Source organism: Rattus norvegicus, chromosome 16 (assembly GCF_036323735.1).
Source record: "Rattus norvegicus strain BN/NHsdMcwi chromosome 16, GRCr8, whole genome shotgun sequence".
Taxonomy (NCBI): Eukaryota; Metazoa; Chordata; class Mammalia; order Rodentia; family Muridae; genus Rattus; species Rattus norvegicus.
In genome coordinates, this window is record NC_086034.1 from 85,624,646 (window position 1) to 85,644,853 (window position 20,208).

The window sequence follows — 20,208 nt, forward strand, 5'->3', positions numbered from 1 at the left end:
TTTCTGTAGAGACTACCTGCCCACCTAAACAACATCTGATCAAATTCAACATCGCCTTGTATGGGCTTTGCTGGGCTGTGTGCTCTGTGTTCTGCTGGGCAGTCACCTTCCCATTCTGCAGAAATTTCTGCTCTTATCCACTTCCTCTAAGGCACCTATGTGTCTCTTCACTCTGTTTAAGTTCTTGTGAGCAAACTGTGATTGCCAGTTCTGTCTGGCTTTCCATCCGAGTTTTGTGCTCATAGGTCTAATAAGTCTTCATTGTGTGCTGTGTCTTGTATCTAAAAAAAAAAAATGGCTTGTGGTAATATTAAAGGGCCTGGTCTTTCATTGTCCTTGGGAACCAATTTGTGTTTTCTCCAGAGGCCTCAGGGATGTTACAGCTTCAGTCGGGTTTGGGGGTTCAGAGGAGCCTTAGCTGACCCCTGGTCCTGGTTCTGCTACAACTGATTCTGTGATGGGTACAACACAGCTCCACCCCTCTCTGGTCTTAGCGAATCTTGGACTTAGTCTGTTAGCAGGGAAGTGGGCTTTTCCAGTGTCCCCATGTCCCTGGGAGGAGAACCTAAGATTCAGGCTGCCTTGCTAGGCTAGCACGGCTGTCATGACTGCTCTTGGCCGTCAATGTGAATGGATGCGCATGGACTTGGGCGTGACAGCCCAGCTGGTTTCTAAGTGATAGGGTCGCCTGATAACCTAACAGCCAGTCTGTCCTCCGAAGCCCCTTGGTGTTTACTTCCCTCCACATTCTCGGCAGTGAGAAAACATTTAATTCGACAATGATGGGTTGAACATTCATGTTCTCCCCAGCACAAGGAGCACTGTCTACTGGTCCCTGTAGAGCGGCATCCCATCAGACCTCCGGTCAAACGGTGGGTGAGTTACTCTCTTCTGCCTGAGTGGTAAGATGCTGGCAGTGATGGTTTAGGCTCTATTTCCAGGTACTACGCCTACTTTGTTTTTAACTGTTAAATAGACCTGTCCTCCAAAGTACGCATGGCTTAAACCTTTGGCCCACAGGCTCTTGCATACAGAGAGGCTCACCGTTGGTGACAGGATTTCCATTTTCAGCCGCGACGACACTGGACAGGGAGCTGGAGAGCTGAGTCCCGTGGTTGTTTGCGTTTCTGTCTTGAGTCTCGGAAGCCATTTCTGATGAGCTGGGTTCATCCCGGCTACTCAGGTTCATGTTAGTTTCAAAACCTAAAATGAATTTTAGGAAAGTTTATTCTTACCTAATGAGATGTACATCAGATCTCAGTAAAACACTGGAAGAGACCAATTAATCAAACATTCATTATGCTCAAAACAAATACTCCAAAATCCTTAGTGAAATCTGCAGCTTACATAGCAGTCAATAGAAGTTGTCACGGTACCCTTAAATGCAAGCTGGGAAACGGCACTTGTGATTGGCTATTTCCAAACAACCTAGTCCAAGTTTCTGGTTTGTATCCAAGAGTTTGTTATAAAATTTCCCATAATGAACAGGTAATTATTTTTTGTGCCCAAACTATTTACATAGAGTGCAGCAAGCTCATAGTTCTGAAAAATAAATGCATGTTGAATAAGACTGCAAATCTTGTATTATCTGTTACAATTATGGAAACTAAACTCCAAACACACTAAAATACATTTTCTACATGAAAAACGAAATTCTTAGGGGCATGTAACGTGTTTCTCACCAAGGGGTCTGAGATGTGTGTAAACAGAAGCTATCATCCAATTCTAAGGGGCAAAGGGGAGCTTTGAAAGCTGTGTGGTGCTTGTAAAGCATAGGACCATGTGTATCTGACACAGACTCCCTGTGACTGCTACATGGTGCTTGAGAAGATCTGGAAGGCTCAGAAGTCAGGTACTGTCCCTTATCCCTTCACAGTAACAGTGTAGCTCCATGTTGCGTTTCTCCACATCATCTGCCGCCTGACTCAGTTTCCCATCTGAGTGTGCCCAGGTGCACCCAGGATGAATTCTTGCTTTCCTCGGATCCCTAGTGCTCCTATAACCCTCAGGAAATGCTTGGATTCAACTGAGTTTTCTGTGAGTGTTTTTCTTTCTTGTCAGTGGTTAGTGGATCCTAAGTGTCTTCGAAGTGGAGCCTTTCCAAGTTTTGATGCTAACACATTATTTAAAAGGGGGTGATCAATATAATTTACAATATTAAACCTTGCTTGTAGCAGAACTGGGTACTGTACCTTTGACCCAACCCAGACCCCAGGAAACAGAGGTGCTAGCCTTGCTTTATGGGAAGTGAGTTTAAGTGCCTGGGGATGCAGGAACATGTAACAGACTTCAAATACGCATAGTGTGTAGTCATTTTTACTACCCCAAACATGGTATCTGCTCTTTCCTAAAACTTTTAGACTTGATGGCATTGGGAGAAGAAAGGAAGAGGTCAGGAAGAGAAAGAGAAAAAGAAGTAAGAAGGAAGGAAGAAAAAGGAGTAAGAAGGAGGAAAAGAAGGAAAGAAAGAAGGAAATAAGGGATGAAGGAAAGAGAAAAGAAAGAAGTAGGAAAGAATGAAGGAAGGAGCAAGAAGGAAAGAAGGAAAGAAGGAAAGAAGGAAAGAAGGAAGGAAGGAAAGAAGGTAGGAAAGAAGGAAAGAAGGAAGGAAGAAAAGCAGGAAGGAAGGGAGAAGGAAAGAGAAAAGAAAGAAGGAAGAAAAGAAATCAGAAAGGAAGGAAGAAAGAAGGAAGAAAAGAGGAAAGAAGGAAGGAGGGAGGGAGGAGAGAAGGAGGAAGGAAGGAAGGAAGGAAGGAAGGAAGGAAGGAAGGAAGAAGGGAGAGAGAGTGAGGGAAAGAAGAAGGGCGGGCCAGCGTCCTTAGTCTCTGAAGCTGAAGTGGTACGTAACTTGTGTCTCTCTGTCTCCCTTCTTATCATGCTCACTTCTTGTTCCTGTGCCCAGCACTCACGTGCCACTGTGGGTGGAGACTTTTCCATGGTGCTCTATCTAGACCTATGCTTCAGTTCTGGCTACAGGAGGTATCCTGGGCCTTCAGCATGCTTGCACCCATCCATGTGCATTCACTACTCCCTAACCAGGGCATGGGACAGCTCACCCAAGGCTTCCTACATAGTCTGTTCTGCTCAGAAAGGAAGATGTGTGAGATTTAGAGGTAGAAATTGCTGGCTGAACAGAATAAAGGCAAAATGACTTCCTACTTCGAACCTTGACTGGTCAAGGCCACCTTGTAAAAAGAACAGAGCCGGAGGCATTATGTATATTGTAAACTAACTTCAAAACACATTGCAAAGCTCCAGTAACAAAGTAGTGTGGACCAACACAGAAACGGGCACAGAGACCAAAGAGACAGAACAAGAGTCCAGAAATAGCGCACACAGCTGAATGTCTGCATAGTTGCCAAGAATCCCACTAGGAGCAGGATGGCTGTTTTCATGATGGTGCTGGACAAGTTGGGGGGGGGCATAGACCCCTACTTCTCACCAGTTAAAAACAAACTCATAATGCTTTATTGAATTCTTCCCCACGCATGAAATCTGAAACCATGAAATTACTATAGGAAAGAGTAAGAGGAATACTTTAGGATATTTTCATGGATGGGAGAGGGTAGGACAAGACCCACAGAGCACAAGAAACAGCCAAACAGTCAAATAGGATGATAGCAAACTGATAAGCTTGCACGTAGCAAAGGAGACAGAGAAGTGACCATCGATAGGCTGGGAGAAAGTAATTTGCAAGCCACACATCTGAGGAAGAGTTAAAACACAGAAATATGCCAGGAACTCCCCCCTCCAAAAAAAATCAACTGCAAAAATAACTGGATTCAAAACAGATAGTAGACCTGGACACCTGTCAAGAGAAGACACAGAATAAGAAGATCATACATGAACAAGATCATACATGAACAAGAACATATGTGAAAACATGTTGAACATCACTACTCACCAGGGAAACACAAATCAAACCGGTGCTAACTTCACTGAGAAGAGTGAATGGTGTAGGAAAGACAATGGCAGCTCATAAGCATGTACATACACGGAACCCTTGCATACTGGAACATAAACTCATGAGCATGTACACACATGGAACCCTTGTATACTGGAATGTAAACTCATGAGCATGTGCACACATGGAACCCTTGCATACTGGAAAGTAAACTCATGAGCATGTGCACACACGGAACCCTTGCATACTGGAACGTAAACTCATGAGCATGTGCACACATGGAACCCTTGTATACTGGAACGTAAACTCATGAGCATGTACAAACATGGAACCCTTGCATACTGGAAAGTAAACTCATGAGCATGTGCACACATGGAACCCTTGTATACTGGAATGTAAACTCATGAGCATGTGCACACATGGAACCCTTGCATACTGGAAAGTAAACTCATGAGCATGTGCACACACGGAACCCTTGCATACTGGAAAATAAACTCATGAGCATGTGCACACACGGAACCCTTGCATACTGGAACGTAAACTCATGAGCATGTGCACACATGGAACCCTTACATACTGGAACGTAAACTCATGAGCATGTACAAACATGGAACCCTTGCATACTGGAACGTAAACTGGTATATGAAAAAAGTATGGATATTACTCAGAGTTAGATCTCATGTGACCCAAAAACCTGCCCATGGGAAGTACCCAAATAAATGGATCAGCATGTCAAAGAAACACCTGAATGTCCATGTTCTCTGGGGCATTATTAATAATAGCCACTCTGTAGAGTAAACCTGAGTCTGGAGCAAACAACTGGATGGTTAAAGAAAGTGAAGTATGTTTACAAGAGGGGATGCTACCGGGCAATACAAAAAATAAACTTGGTTGCTTATGGCAATGTGGGTAGAATTGATTGTTAATGTACTAAGCCAGGGCCAGATCTCAGTCATTTGCAGAATCCAAAGACTTCGATTACAGGCGTTGAGAGGAGAGTGATGGTTTTCTAAGGCTGAAGAGCATGTATGGGTTAAGAGAGAAGAGGAAAGTTTGGCCTGAGGGATAATAGTTACAGTTAGGAACGAGACGTTCTGATGTGCGGTCATTTACAGGGCAACTGGAGATAATGATAATAGAGTGTGCATTACAAAAAGCTACAAGAAAGAATTCTTAACTTTAAAGAAACACAATATGTTTGAGGAGATGTATTTAATCGGACTTAAAAATCGCAGGATGGATTAAAAATCCTGGAAGGATCCCTTGGAACCCTGTAAGTGCATGCACTTATCTTTATCAGACAAGACAATTAAAAATGATCACAGTTTCAAATGCCAAGCAGAGGGACTGATGCTCAAATGTCCCTATGAGCCACAAGAGCGTCAACTCTGGTATACAAACACAAACACAGACACCACAGTGGTCTTTGTGGAGTCAGCGTCTACTGGGACATTGACACAAGTAGGAAGCCAGGCTGATTTTCCTGTCTGGCCTCCTCATGGTGGCCAGTGCTAGAGCTAAAGAAATGGTTGCTCAGTTCTCAGTTTGGTCAAGTCGTACAGCTCCTGTATGACACTCAAGCAGGTTCAGCCTCTCAGCTGTCTTAAGACATGGGCATCTATGCATGCGCCTGCATGTGTTTGTGGGTGTCTCCTGCTATTGTTTGTGTCCTTTTGTCCTGCTACTGTCTGCGTGCCTGCTACGTACCAGACACACTAGGTGCTAGAGATTGGAATGAGACCACGTAGTTTTGAAGTTCACCTCCTGGAAAGGGGCTGGATGACCAACCAACAAACGAACACACCCACAGACTGAACATTTTCAGGAGGGCAGCTCTGGATGAATGAGAACCTAAGAACAGCTGCTGGGTCGAGCTGTATCTGCACAGCTAAGCTCTTTTTAGTTAATAGAAAAAGCAGTGGGAAGCTGCAGTCACAGAGATAAACTCTACAACACTTATTGTAAAGATCTCGAAGCAAAAATGGACTAGCTTCTCCCAGGAACCATGTAGCACTCGTCCAGATGAGTCATGAATGTGGAAGCAAAGGAATGGTAAGTGTGGACATTGGTGGGGTGAGAGGCCTGTCACTCGGGTCCCAGAGGCAGCCCAGGAAGGAATGGAGGCCTTACTCTCTGAGGAATGGAAGAACCCACAGGTTTAGGAAAGGCTAAGTGGACACAGGCCAAAAGAAGGATGTGGCTCTATCTGATGGTCAAAGAGACAATCATGCAAGACCCATAAAGCCTTCAGACTCAGTTATTGATGCTAGCCTTCCTGGTAGCTCATTTCTGTCATATAGACTCACTGACCCCATCATCTAAACCTTCATTTTTGTTATTAAGGTTTTAAAATATCCCCCTGCTTCCACTCCGCAGGTTCAGTCGGGGCCGCCATGCGCTCAAACACTTGTCGTATGGGTTGGTCTGCAAACTTCGCATTGCCTGCTGGGTTTGTTTTAATCATAAAAAGCACAGGTCTATTTTAGGGTATCTGTGGACATAAGGGGGGTCCTGGTGCTTCCTTAGTGTGAGCCATCAGGATGCAGAGTCAGCAGGGTAGCTGGATACGCAAGCCTACAACGATCCAAGAGTCTGAGACTCATGGTTGCTCTTGTTGTCAAGGCCAGACAGTACACTAACCCTCCTACAAGAATGTCCCGCTAGTGAGCACTCTGCAGGCCCAGCTCAGAGGGCTCCACTGTGTGCCCAGTCCTCTGCCCTCTTCCCCTGTTCCTGGCCTTCCCTCGTAAGCTCATTTGCAGGTGGAAAGGCTGAGGCGGCTTCTGTCCTTGACCTTATCTTCGATGTTCCATGGTTATGAACCAGGAACCTAGCCTGCAATATGACACTGCAATGGAAGGAATTCCTGACCACAGACTTGCCGCCTCATTGGGGCGACCGTGTTTTTATCAGTGCTAACCATGGAGCTGTGGCTTATGAGTAACACGCCAGTGTCTGCTCAAAAAACACCCTTACTCACTTAACGCCCAAAGAAGTGAAGGCGTCTATGCCCTGACTTGTTGACATTTAGATTCCAGCCCTCTGTGTAGTTCACTTCACTGCATGGGCAGCAGGTTGGTATGGGACCAAACTCTGCATTCCTTACTAAAGGTATTGCCCTTGCCTTGTACTTAAGCACTGACAGAATCACAGCAGAGACAAGCCGCCGTTTCTGTGCCATTGGGTCCGTAGAGTCCTCCCGAGCGCACACAAAGATGCACACTAGGGAAGCTGAGGACTGACCTGGGGCTAAGTCCTCAAGCCTGTTCATGCCTCCGTGCTGGAAGGGTGAGAAAGGCACCAAATGAAGAGGTTGGAGTGTCTTGATGACTAAGGAGAAGGAGAGAGAGGCAAGCAAGGAAAATGCTGTCTCAGAGTTAAAGTTTCCCTGAGACATGTCTGGGGCTGCGCCTTGCATGATGCATGTGTGTGATTCATCCTGTCTTTCTGTTGGGTGCTGGTAAACACTTGACGGTTTGAATACCTACCTATGGGGCTTGAACACTCACTACAGAGGGTATAGGTTCAGAAGACATGAATCACACCAGGATGTGACTCAAAAATAAGGGCTTGGCGTTAATGCTTGGCTATGCATACATTGACTTTTGACCTAGTGCGGGGAGTTCTAGAAAATTCTTCAACATTAACATACAATTCTGTTGTCTTCTCCTTGCTCTTAAATAGTAAAAATAGCATTCTGGGAGAGTGTCTTTCTTGGGAAACTGTACATTAAAAGTGGTTCCCCCGTCCAAGGGGACACTCAGAAGTGTCTGAATTCTTAGTTGGAGATTACAGCTGGGGATGGGGAGCTGTGGCTGGCGTCTGGTAAGTGGAGGCCAGAGATTCAACAAAACTTAAGGTATTCAAAAAGTTTGGCTGCAGACCATGGATCCATTACCTGGCCTAGAATGGAGGGTCCCCAGCCCAAAAGTCCTGCTCTGAAAGGAGGCCATGTTTTCCCAGCTCTGTGTTTTCTAGGTTCATTCCAATTAAGACACCAGTGTCTCATAGCATAGAAAGGATCTTCCAAGACTCTGTCAGCCCCAGATTTTGACCTGCATTCCTACAACCAGAGATCACAGACTTCAAGGAAGAATAAAGCTCTGTGCTCATTCAAGACTCTGTGCCCACCAGGAAGACCTTTCGGGCCAGGTAGCTTCTCCCTAGTCCTTCTCTGGGCCTGGTATATCCCTTCTCTCCAGTTTGCTTGTGTTCTGCCGCCGTCCTCTGGCATGGCAGTGCCTTTAATTCAAATATATCTTCTGATATTTTTACAGTCTCTACATGCCTAGCATGGAGAGGAAACAATACATCATGGAAGAATGAAATAGATGTAGGCAGTGTTGTGCATGCGGAGGCTGAGGCAGTAAGGCTCACTGAATGTTTGAGACCAGCCCTGGCTGCAGAATGAAGATTTTGATTGCTAGGGTTCCACAGTAGGATATTGCAATGTCAAGGGAAAAAAAAGGACACAAAGAAAAAAAAAGGAAGGAAAAAGAAGAGACTAATGAACAGATTGACAACACCTTGTAGAAGCTTCACTTTTTTTTTTTTAAGCACAGCCGCACCTTGCACAGTGGTAAAACAGCTGTGTTCTTGGTAAGAATTCCTAGCAAGCCTGAGTGGCAGCATCATGCCCAGGCGATGGCTGGAAGCTGGCAGGTAGCAAAGGACTGAGTGTCTGTGGCAATGGCATGCCTTGGCGTTTGACATTGCTTATTTCAAATTACAAGGTAAGGACAGTATTGCATTGCACGTTGGAGGTTTCCTCTTACTCAGAACACCACAGCTTCTTACTTTCCACTGAAGCCCAGCATCTTGTAGGAGACACTGACGGGTGTTTGCAGCCAATGCCTTGCCTTGTTCTGCAGTTTCTGTCGTCGTCTCTCTCACCAACAGTAAATATTGATTGTTTTCAAAATATCACTTTATGTTGCTTTAAAAATCTCCTGCTTCGGGGCACTGGGGTCAGTTTGGTGGGAACTGGCATTCTTTGCCTGAGCCCCGTGTGACTCTGGAATTTTGGTGACTGGGAGAGCCAGTTCTTAAACACCTCACAAGGGTGTCATTTCTCAGGCTTCCAGAAGGGGCAGGTGACTCCTCCAGGGCAATGGCCTTCAGGATATCCTTGAGGCTTCTACTAGTGAGTACTGGAGACTTGCATAAGAGCTCCCCAAAACACTTACTGTACGATCCCCAAGAGAACCTGGAAGGCGGGAAAGTGCAGGGGACAGCATCCTTGCACCTCTGCAGGGGGTGCAGAAAGAATGGGAGGGGCCCGAAGGACAGAACTGGTTGTATCAAGAGAAAGAAGCCAGATCTGCTGCAGCTTTGAGGGGGTGGGGTGGGTGGGGTCTGCTGTATCTGGTTCATCTCCAGCCTGGCTTCCTCCAAATGCCTTGTGCAGGAGCTGAGAAGAGGAGCTTGATAAATATTCACCTGGCAAAGCTCACGAGCTTGGAGGTGAGGCTATAAATAGAAAAGCTCTAAGGGTTTAGACTGCTACCCAGGCTGGGCAGCAGGGGGAGGGGCAGGCCGACAAGAGCACCCTCAGCAAGGGGAAGTCCAGAGAAGGAGGCAAAGCTGGAAGATTCTGGATCTGCATGGGGACCTTGGAGGCACTAGCATGCCACCCAAGGACTGGTGTGAGCAGCTGTCCTTGGAGCAGAAGTGTTCATCACAAAGACTTAGGCAAGGAGACTCTCCCCCCAGGCAGGGTGATCCTTAAGAGCCAGCGTGGGACGTGAAGGCCGTGAGGGACACAAGTAAGGTGAACTTACAGAGAGGAAGGAGCAGGCTGGGGTCAGAGAAGGAGTGGGGCTGGACTAGCCAAGAGTCTCAGTTCAGTCAAGGATAACGGGCACCCAACAGGCAGTGGGGTGTTTCTTTAAGAGAAATGATTTAAAATAAATAAATAAATATATACCCGCTGCTAGCTACCTTCGTTACCCGAGATAACCTTGGCTCATGTTTCAGAATCACATGAGCTGGGATCAGGGTTTCAGTAACACTGGAGGGAGCCAAACTGGAGTAGTCTACAGGACTTAATGCAGAGAGTCCTGCCGTGAGGTAGAAAATCCTGAGGATGAGGTTTGAGTTCAGACTCATCCCTCCTGCTGCTACAACTCCTGGGCAACACAACAGGAAAACCCCTCTTGGGAAAGGTCACTCGGCCACTCTGGAAAGGCACACACCACTTGCCCTCTGCCGCTTGGCATTAAGGGACACAGAACACAGAGGGAGGGCCTGGCACCTTCCCCACCCTTCCAGGCTCTTGCTTTTAGGATTGGAGGATTATAGCTCAGTACTGGTAACAAAAGCACACTGATGGTATATGCTAAGACCAGGACGGACCTTCTTTGACCTGAAATTGGCAGTGAGTTTGTATCAGGCTAAGTTTAGCCTGTGTTGCATGGGGGTGCAATCTCCTTTTGACCTCTGCTACGGCCAGTGGTACAGCACTTGCCTGACACGGGCATATGTGTTCAATTCTATCTAGCAATGCACACATGGACCCAGACCCCAACAAATAAAGGTCCAGCTGTGTGATTTCTTTTCTGAAGAGGTTGGCCTTTGTTCTTCGGAAAGCCCACTGCAAGCCTACTCCTTCAGAACTGTAGCTTTTATTTTGTTTTCTTCTTCTTCTTTTTTTAATGAATCAGCACAAAATTAACCTCAAGGGGACAAAGACTCTTCTAGAATAGAGATCTTACTGGGGCCCATTGTTCCTGAGCCTACATACTTTTCCACCTTCAGGTTCCTGCCCCCTGAGGAGTATGGACCTGTGTTCTCTTCAGCCCAGACCCCCACCAGCCAGCCTTTCCTGTCTCTATGTGCAGCCTATGGACTATAACAAGCTTTCTTCACGGCCTTATGGTCTTTCAGAAAGACAGAGTTCGTGGAAAGAGTTCTGTAAAGACAGCAGTTCCCTGGAAGCTCTGACTAGGAGATCTCCCACTTGGAGATACTCAGGAGAGAGGGGCAGGGCATCCCTGAAGGAGAGGTGTGTGTAGGACAAGAAGACAGCAGGGGGGCCTGGAGTCTGCTCTGTGCAGCATTAAGTCTAATCCACCACAAGCACAAACAGCCATGGCTGACCTGTGTGGAAGGGAATTTCAGCAGTGCTGGTCATGGGGATTGAGGAACCCAGCATCTGTCTGTGTAGTGGCTGGGCCAATCAACACCAGGTTGACTGGAAGTACTTCTGCAAGGATGTATTATTTCAGAAACCCAAAAGTACATACAACCCAGCAGCCCGGGAATGGTCAGTATGGGCAAAGCTGAATGGTTCCTTATCATCCCAGCTCTAAGAAGTCTAGGGAGGGTAGCTAGCCAATACAAAATGAACTCAATGGAGTTTTGTAGTGTTCATCTGTGTGTGTGTGTGTGTGTGTGTGGTGTGTATGTGTATAAGTGTGAGTGTGAGTGTGTGTGTATGTGTGTGAGTGTGTGTGTGGTGTGTGTATGTGTGTGAGTGTGTGTGTGGTGTGTGGTGTGTGTATGTGTGTGAGTGTGTGTGTGAGTGGTGTGTATGTGTGTAAGTGTGTGTGTGAGTGTGTGTGTATGTGTGTGAGTATGTGTGTGGTATGTGTATGTGTGTGAGTGTGTGTGTGTGGTGTGTGTATGTGTGTGAGTGTGTGTGTGTGGTGTGTGTATGTGTGTGAGTGTGTGTGTGTGGTGTGTGTATGTATGTGAGTGTGTGTGAGTGTGTGTATCTGTGTGTGTGTGAATCTGTGTGTGTGTGATGTGTGTGTCTGTGTGTGTATGTGTGTGTGTTTGTGTGCATGTGCGTGTGTATGTGTATGTGTGTGTGTTGTCTCGTGGCTCTTTATTTTGCATATATTGATTCATGGTTTTTGTTTTGTGTGTGATTTTTTTTTTAAGAGGAGGGGCATAGAGTTTGGTGGATAGGGAGGATCTGGGAGGAGTTAAAAGTAAGCAAAATATATTGTATAAAAAAGAAAAATTCCATAAACAACCACAAAACCGCATTTGTATACACACACACACACACATACACACACACACACACACACACACACGCACGCACACGTCCATAGCTGGGCTTTGCAGCTCCATTCCCCTGGTGCTCCTCTCTCGGGAAGGAAACTCTTCTGGCTTGCTCACCTCTCGAGCAGAGCAGCAAGGGCAAGGACACCTTCGCAGGGGGGTTGGGCTGGGTGGAAGAGGAATGTTTGCTTGTCCCCACTCGTAACTCCTGCTGCCCACTCTTTGCCAAGCGTGGAGAGATGCATTCCAGGAGAAAACACCCACAGAGGAAGCAGACTGGTATCCCCAATAACGTATGTGCCCAGCCAGGAAGAACATGGGGATGGCAGAGCTAAGGAGTGGCTGTCACGGTAAACAAGGCTCTCAGACCCAGAAAACGCACACAAAATTAAGTCCTGCCAATTTCCTTTGAAATTTAACTAACTATATCATTTTTTTTCCTGTCCTGTTTATTCAAAATTTTCCACGAAAGGGGGAATCCTTGAACCCAGGACCGGCTGTCAGGGATCGTCACTAGCGGATCTTCTAGGCTGCAGTGTCTCTGACAGAGCTGCTAGACTCTCATCCCCTCAGTGTGGATTTTGGATCCAGAAGCCATGAAACGGTGCAGAGTCAGCATGGTGGCAAACCGGACTGCTCGCTTGACGGGGAAAGCGAGGGGAGAGGATAAAGACCTCAACCTTCTGTTGGACGACTATGGCACCAGGTCTAGAGGCAAAGCAAGTGGTGTCAGTCATTTGGCGGAGTGACGCAGGCCAGGGAGAGCCAGCAATGTGAAAGAAGTGAAAGTAAGAGTCAAACTAGAGCGGTGGTGCTGAGGTCTTCTCAAACACCTTGCTAAGAACTCACTGGCTCATGTGCCCACCAAAGTATGACAAAAGGCACCGGCCAGGTCCAACAGAACATGTCTGAAATACTGGACTCCTGCTGCATGAGCACGGAGAGCTCATAAGCCGAGCTCGGATGCCCAGAGCACAGGACACTTGGCGTGGAGGGATCAGTGTTGAGCCTGGGGTCCGGTGGCTGCCACCTGCTCACACTGCACAGCAGCTACTCTGAGGGCGTCAGACAGAAAGTGGAAAACCTCTATGGGGATTTCAGGTCAGATCCCACTCTTACTGGGCTACTGAGACTGCTTTCCCTGACAGCCCTGGCTGGTGGTTCTGTTGTATCTGTGGTTGACAAACAGGCCCTCGATTCCTTGAGTCTCCAAAGTATGACTTCATGGTCCCACACTCAACCACGGCAGTGACTGCCACAGAGAGGATGCTTGCCACCCAGGGATGAGTCTCAAATAGGAAGTTGACAACTGAATCATCTGTGGGCTCACATTTCATCCAGAGCTACCAGAAGGGATCACCAAATGGCCAGTTGGTGCTAGGGTTTCCCTTCCCATGAGGCACCTCGGGGAGTCAACTGTGAAAAAAAAAAACCCAAGAGGGGTAATATGCATCTGAACCTCCCAAACCAGAAATGCTATGAACCCCAGGTTTTCTGGGTGTTGAATACCCAAAGAGAATCCACACACATACATAGCATGAATCCATGCACAATGTTATAAAATGCCATATAAAGTCACCCTTTTCTTAGCTGTCCTCTGAGAGGCTCCGCCCAGCAGCCAATGCAAACACATATGCAAAGTCCCATAGCCAAACATTCAATGGAGTTCTAGGACTCTCATGGAAGAAACAGGGGAAGGATTGGATGATCCAAAGAAGACAGGGACAGTCAACTAATCCGGATCCTTGGAGGCTCCCAGAGACTGAGCCACAAATCAAATTGTGAGCACAGGGCAGATCCAGGCTACCCCCACATTCGTAGAAGATGCACAGCTTGGTCTTCATGAAAGTTTCCCAACAACTGGAGTGAGGGTTGTCACTAACTCTGTTGCCTGCCTGTGGACCCTGCTCTTCTAACTGGGATGCCTTGGTTAGCCTCAGTGGGAGAGGATGTGACTAGTCCTGCAGTGACTTGATGTGCCAGGGTGTGTGGGGGGTGATACTTGGGAGGGGCTCCCCCTTCTCAGAAGATAAGGAGGAGAGGTAGCTTTGAGAAGGGGAGGCTGGGAGGAGAGGGGTTGATATCGGGATGTAAGTGAATAATTGAACGTATCAATGAAAAACCATTACCCGCTTGTAATGTGTACAAGGTACACATAACATACATGGACTTCAGGTTTATGCTGGCTGGGTCCCATGCCCAAGACATGCCATGAGGTATATGTAAGTACTCCAGAATTCAGGAAACTATGTAACGTGTTGTATGTTTATAAGTAACCGGATTTAGAAAGAAAATGAAAGCTAGTTTGGTATGGCCACATGCCTTTAATCTCAGCACTGGAGGCAGAGGCAAGTAGATCTCTGCGAGTTTGAGGCTACACTGTGAGAGCATGTAAATAGCAAGAAAAACAAGTCTGTCCATTCCATGTAGCCTGACGCTGACTTCAAAAAGGAGCACCACACTCGTGGTGTAAATCCTCCCAGCATGAGTCCTCCTCTGGCCTCCAGTCAGAGGGCGGGTCTCCTCTCTCCTTGCCCCTCCAGGATCTGCTAGTCCCACCCACTGTAGCAGGATTGAAAGTTCATAATCGTGTGTGAATTGGTAGATTAATTCAGTGGGTCTGCACAAACACTTCAAGAGGAAAGGGAAGAGGACACTTGGAGTGGAAATTTCACTAGCCTGTAGGCCGAATGGTTTCTGTGAAACACATACGCTATCCCCATGCAACGTGGGGTGTCTCAGGCATCCCTGTTTACAAGGAAAACCCGCTTGCCTCTTGCACCTTGGCGTGGGGAGGTGAGCCAGTGGGTAAAGTGTGGCCGTGCAAGTATGAGGCTCTGACTTCAAATCTCCCATGTAAACAGCAAGGTAAGACAGTGAACTTGGAATCCCAGTGCTCAGAGACAGAGGTGGGATTCACTGGCCAATCTGTGGAGTCGACGAGCTGCAGTGTGAGCAATAGAGAAATATTGGCGTTGATCTCTGGCATACATGAATACATGTACCCCCATATACTAGGGCACACATGCATGGGCTACATGCATGCATCCATACATGTGTGCGTGCACCCACACAGAGAGAGGGGGGAGGGAGGGAGGGAGGGAGGGAGGGAGGGAGAGAGAGAGAGAGAGAGAGAGAGAGAGAGAGAGAGAGAGAGAGAGAGAGAAAACGAACCAAAAATTATATCCGTGCTATTTAAACAGTGCTTTGGAACCAAACAGATCCACATGTGTATTTTGAATGGACAAATCAGACTTGTCCCTCCTCACAGTTCCTCTAGTTCTATTTAAAGTCTCAAGGCGAGCAACAACACCGAGGATGCTGGCTAGTTTAATTTCCAGTTATTATTTTGCCTGAAGTCAACCTGTGATTTTTTTTCCCCCCTTTAAGTCCTGGAAGGAGCTACGTGTCTTGAGGCCATGTCAAAGAATAATTTCATTATCTGTTCGACGAAACGTGTTTTCCAAAGTTGTAACCGAAGGCTCTTAATATGTATTAAATCGCACAGACATGGAGATAGACTCTGATTCCCAGATGGGTCGGATCGGCACGCTTTCTTAATGACCACGATGAAGCAGACGGTTTGGAGATTTCCCAACACCGTGTACAGGCACAAAGCCTTTCCCCTCGTGCCCTCCCTTACCCCTAAATTAGAAAGATGGCTTCAACCTGGGTGAGAGAACAGCAGAGAACCCCCACCAAGGCAATGAAATTAATGCTACTAATTGGGGCTTTCTGTTCTGGTGTGGCACGTAAGCGACCCGGACAGATCTCTGTTAGTGCCGAGGTCACACGGTACAGGCAGACGTGGCGAGGATGCAGGAGGGAACAGTGTGCTGGGGTCAGAAACTGAGCTGGCGTCCCTGCAGATCGGCAACTGTGGGTAGCATGTCTCTGAGGACTGGGGGTGATTTATCTATTACAAATCCCAGGGACTCTATCACCAGATACACATAGAGATAGCTAAATACTAAGGAGAAAGCAAATTCTCAAAAGATTTGTGGAAGATCCAATTTTCCCCACAGCATCTGCTACAGGGCATCGGTTACTTCCCCAAGGAATGTGTGGACAGGATAGTCAGGAGGATCCCAGGGCCACTCTCAGTCAGGGGACTCCTGTATGTCCTGTGTCCCCATTAGACCCGGACTTATGCTGCGTGGCAGGACATGAGGCCTGAGAACTGGAGCCGAGGAAGAGTTATCGGGTCGTGCAGATGTGAGTCTACACATACACCCAGCTGGAGCACTGGCTTGTCTCCACAGGATCATGTGTTTGAACACCAGTCCTCAGGTGGTGCTGTAGTTAGAGAGGGAGAGATGGAGATGGGGCCTTGACGGATGAAGTGGGATGCTGGGAGTTGGGTTCTGAGGGTTATAGCCAAGCTCCACTTCCGGCCCCAGTCTCTGCTCTTTTAATCCCCAACATGTCACCAGGCAGCCTCACACACCTAAGGCACAGCTATGAGCTATAACTCTGCTGTCTTTCCCACAATGACGGAGTTAAGGTAAACCCTATGCCCTTAAGCTGCTTCTTGACACAGGTTTTGTTTCAGCAGTGAGATCTGTTACTTACATGGTTCCCTGCTTGACAGTGACTTCCACTTTCCACCTGGCTACCTCCCTTCTTTCCCCTTCTCACCTTCTCACTCTCTTCTTCCCACATACAGGGGAAATGGCAAAATCAAACGCCCCCACATACATGCTGCCCTCTGAAACACTCCCATGTGTGGACCTGTCTCGGGAGGACTACGGTTGAACCCAAGCCGTGTTTGGAATACGAAAAGTTTCTTTTGGTGGGTTTTTTGGCTTGTTTGTTTGTTTGTTTTTATGGGACACTTGGGTAAGGCCTGAGTTTGCAGATTCCATGGAACATTTTGTGCTGTGTTGTGAATCAGTAGACTCTGCTGCCTGGCCTCACTCCCTGGCTGCGTGTAAGCAGTGTGGGGGAGGAAAGAGAATCCTGCTGTCCTGTGGCCTCTTACCATATTCGAGAACTAACAGAGTACAGGGTATAAGTAAGGAAACTGCAGATCTCAAAAAGAAACCAGGATTTCACAGCTAGGGCCCAAGACAATTTGGCACAATGAAGGGAGGTGAGTGTGGTTTGCTCTAGGAATGAGGCCCTGGACAATGTGATATTGGGTGTGGTCAGCTCTGAGACCATGTGGAATTTTCTAGGCTGCTTGAAGAAATGATAACAGTCAGGCATAGGGAGGTAATTACGCTGGTAAGTAATTATAAGTCAGTCTTGCCTCCCAATGCTTTTGGCACGGTGAGAGCTTAGCTTCAGTCCTTGTGTAGGTAAAGCGCCTTTTGATTCTTTTCTCTTTGTGTGTGCACACAAGTGTGAGAATGAGCACATGCATGCGTGCATATGTGCATGTGTGCATGTCTGCACCAGTGTGTTCGAGTGTGTGCATGCATGTGTGTGCGCGTGTGTGCATGTGTGTGTGCGCGTGTGTGCATGTGTGTGCATGCATGTGTGTGCGTGTGTGTTTGCGTGTATTTGTGTGTATTCATGTTTGTGTGTATGTGGTCCTGCATCTGGGGGCCCTACATCGATGCTGGGAATCACCCTTGATCATTCTTCCATTATTTTCGGTCACAGCGCCTCTCCATCAAGCCCAGGGCTCAATTATTGCTAGGCAGCTCGCTCTATCCAGTGTCCCCCATTTAGAGGTTCCTATGTCTTTAGAGGTTCAAGGTACAGGCGGGCTACCATTCCTGTTAGAGATTTATTTGAGTTACTAGGGTCCTAGCCCCTGTCTTAATTAGAATTTCTAGTGCTGTCCTGAGACACCATTGCTAGAAGGCAAGCTGGGGAAGAAAGAATGTATTTGGTGTATGCTTCTATACCACTGTTTATCATCAAAGGAAGCAGGACAGGGACTCAAACAGGGCAAGACCAGATGCAGAGGCCATGGAGGCGTGCTTCTCACTGGCTTGCTCCTCGTGGCTTGCTCAGCCTGCTTTCTTATGGAACCAAGGACCACCAGCCCAGGGTGAGACCACAAGCGAGATCCCCCCCATACCCCCATCAATCACTAAGAAAATTCTCTACAGCTGGGTCTTCTGGAAACACCTTTCCAACTGAGGTCCCATCTTTTCAGATGACTCTAGCTTGTGCCACGTTGACACGGAACTAGACAGGGCATCCTCACACTTTCTCAGCAAACACTGTAGCTGCTAAGCTGTCTCCCAGGCTTGGTGTGTGGTGGCCTCTTGTCCTGCACGTCATTTCTGACCATTTCTTCACAGAAGGAAATGAAATAACAGACAGTGTGCTATGCATGGACGGTGAAGTGTAGATCACTGGGTGGGGGGTAGGAGTGGGGAGTGGGAAGGTGGTGGTGGCTTTTTTCTCTTGCTTAGGAATTGCTTTGTGATTTGCAGAATGGAGCACCAGACTTCTCCTGAGAGCCTCCTCCAGTGGCACTTTATAATTCCGAGTAGAGGCACACTGCATACAATAGGTGCTTGCTTTAACAGTTGACAGTATAATTTTTTTTTTTTTTTTTTTGCTGGTTATGAAAGGCAGCCCGTCTCTGAAGCTACTGTGTCATTTCCAGAGCGTTAGGTATCAGACTCTTCTGCTGACAGTGCATTCCACGCCTAATGGCTTCTTGGCTGCATTTGGCTTGTTGAAAAAACAATGCCCTATTTATGCCAGGTGCATAGCCCTGGTCTGACTGACAGGCTACTGTAAGTTTACAGACAAGATGAGAAGGCAGTTTCCCTAGGTAATCCATACAATTTAAAGCTAAGGTGTGTTGTTTTGTTTTGTTTTCAATCACACTGAACTTAGTGCCTAACTGTGTAGCCTTCTGCTTGGTTTTGTTCCAAGGTACCACAGAACCATCAAGTGGCGAGATCAACTGGAGATGCCATCATCGGGAATGAGGTGGCTTTAACATGTTCTCACAAATGACCAGCATGGGAGGTCTAGGTTAGCTCTTGGTCTAGTTGTTTCTCACTTTGCTGATTATTGGTGATTGATAACTTCATCTCGACGCCCACACAATATTTAGGAAAAGAGCGAAGTCCCACCCGTCTTCTTCTAGAATGGTGCTACAGATGATATGGGAGCACTGGGGCTATTTTTCTCCTGTCCTGGTCAGGCAGCTGCTGAAGGTCACTGTCTCTCAATCTACATGGTCTTCACGATACTACCCGGCACATGCTGAGGGCTGGTTCGTTGCTCATGTAATTTCTGGGGGTCCTGGATAGACGCCTGACATCTCCTTGTGAAGTGGCCTCTGATGCCCTCATTCTGGAGTCGATCGCCTTTGATGTGCGATTTTCGGTGGGCATGCCATGGTGGGGCTTCAGAGTGCTTCGCTTTTAGTGATAAGCAAAGTTTTAAATACTCAGCTGATGTGTTAGTTTTTCTCTTTGTTGTGACCAAATACCTGGCAGGAAGCCGCTAAAAGGAGATGGAAAGTTTACAATAAAGTCCAGGGGATACAGTCCATCAGAGCAGAGGCATGGTGGCCAGGCCAGTTCCTGTCTATCAGGGCCGTAGGATGCTTCCCTTACATCTTCGTCAGTCAGGAGGCTGAGAACTCTCAGGTTCTTTCTCCTTTTTCTGAGTCCAAAAAACCCAGCCCGTGGGATGGCGCTGCCCACATTCAGGGAGGCTTTCCCCACCTCAATCAAACCTATCTGGAAGTGCACTCACAGGCGCCCCCAGATGCATGCCTCACTATTGCCCCATGTGTTCCTTAATCTAGTTAAATGAGCAATCTAAATTACCCACCATGGGTCCATCCCATGTCAATCTGACATCCAAATACTTCTCTGTCAAGCCATAAAAGTCTCCAGTCACAGTATGGAAGGGAGGTCCAAGACAAAGGAACAGAGGGAGTAAGGTTATCTTGGAATATGGTGGATAGCCCTAGCCTAATCTTCTTGTAGGGTAATCTTGTAGGGTCCAACTGTAGCACGGTGGACTTCGGGATAGGGCTGTACAGGGAAGATGTGATGGTTTGTATATGCTTGGCCCAGAATGTTGTACTGTTGGGAATTGAGGAGTAGGTTTGTCACTGTGGGCGTGGGCTTTAATACCATAGTCCTAGCTGCCTGGGAGCAGTGTTCTGCTAGCAGCCTTCAGATGAAGATGTAGAACTCTCAGCTCCTCCTGCACCATGCCTGCCTGGATGCTGCCAGGCTCCTGCCTTGATGAAAATGGACTGAACCTCTGAACCTGTAAGCCATCCCCAGTTAAATGTTGTCCTTATAAGTGTTGCCTTGGGTATGGTGCCTGTTCCCATCAGTAAAGCCCTAAGACAGAAGAGG

The 20,208-nt window shown here is 47.3% G+C and overlaps 1 protein-coding gene across 4 annotated transcripts in view; it reads right to left on the reverse strand.

Annotated features, from left to right (window-relative positions):
* The window catches only part of Myo16 (myosin XVI), a 480,110-nt gene that overhangs the window by 38,218 nt on the left and 421,684 nt on the right, over positions 1-20,208 (reverse strand). For all 4 annotated transcript variants that reach the window (XM_017599990.3, XM_039094188.2, XM_008771384.4 and 1 more), the window contains one exon: positions 1,045-1,203. In XM_017599990.3, coding sequence (XP_017455479.1) covers positions 1,045-1,203 — 159 coding nt within the window. The remainder of the gene's footprint in view (positions 1-1,044; positions 1,204-20,208) is intronic.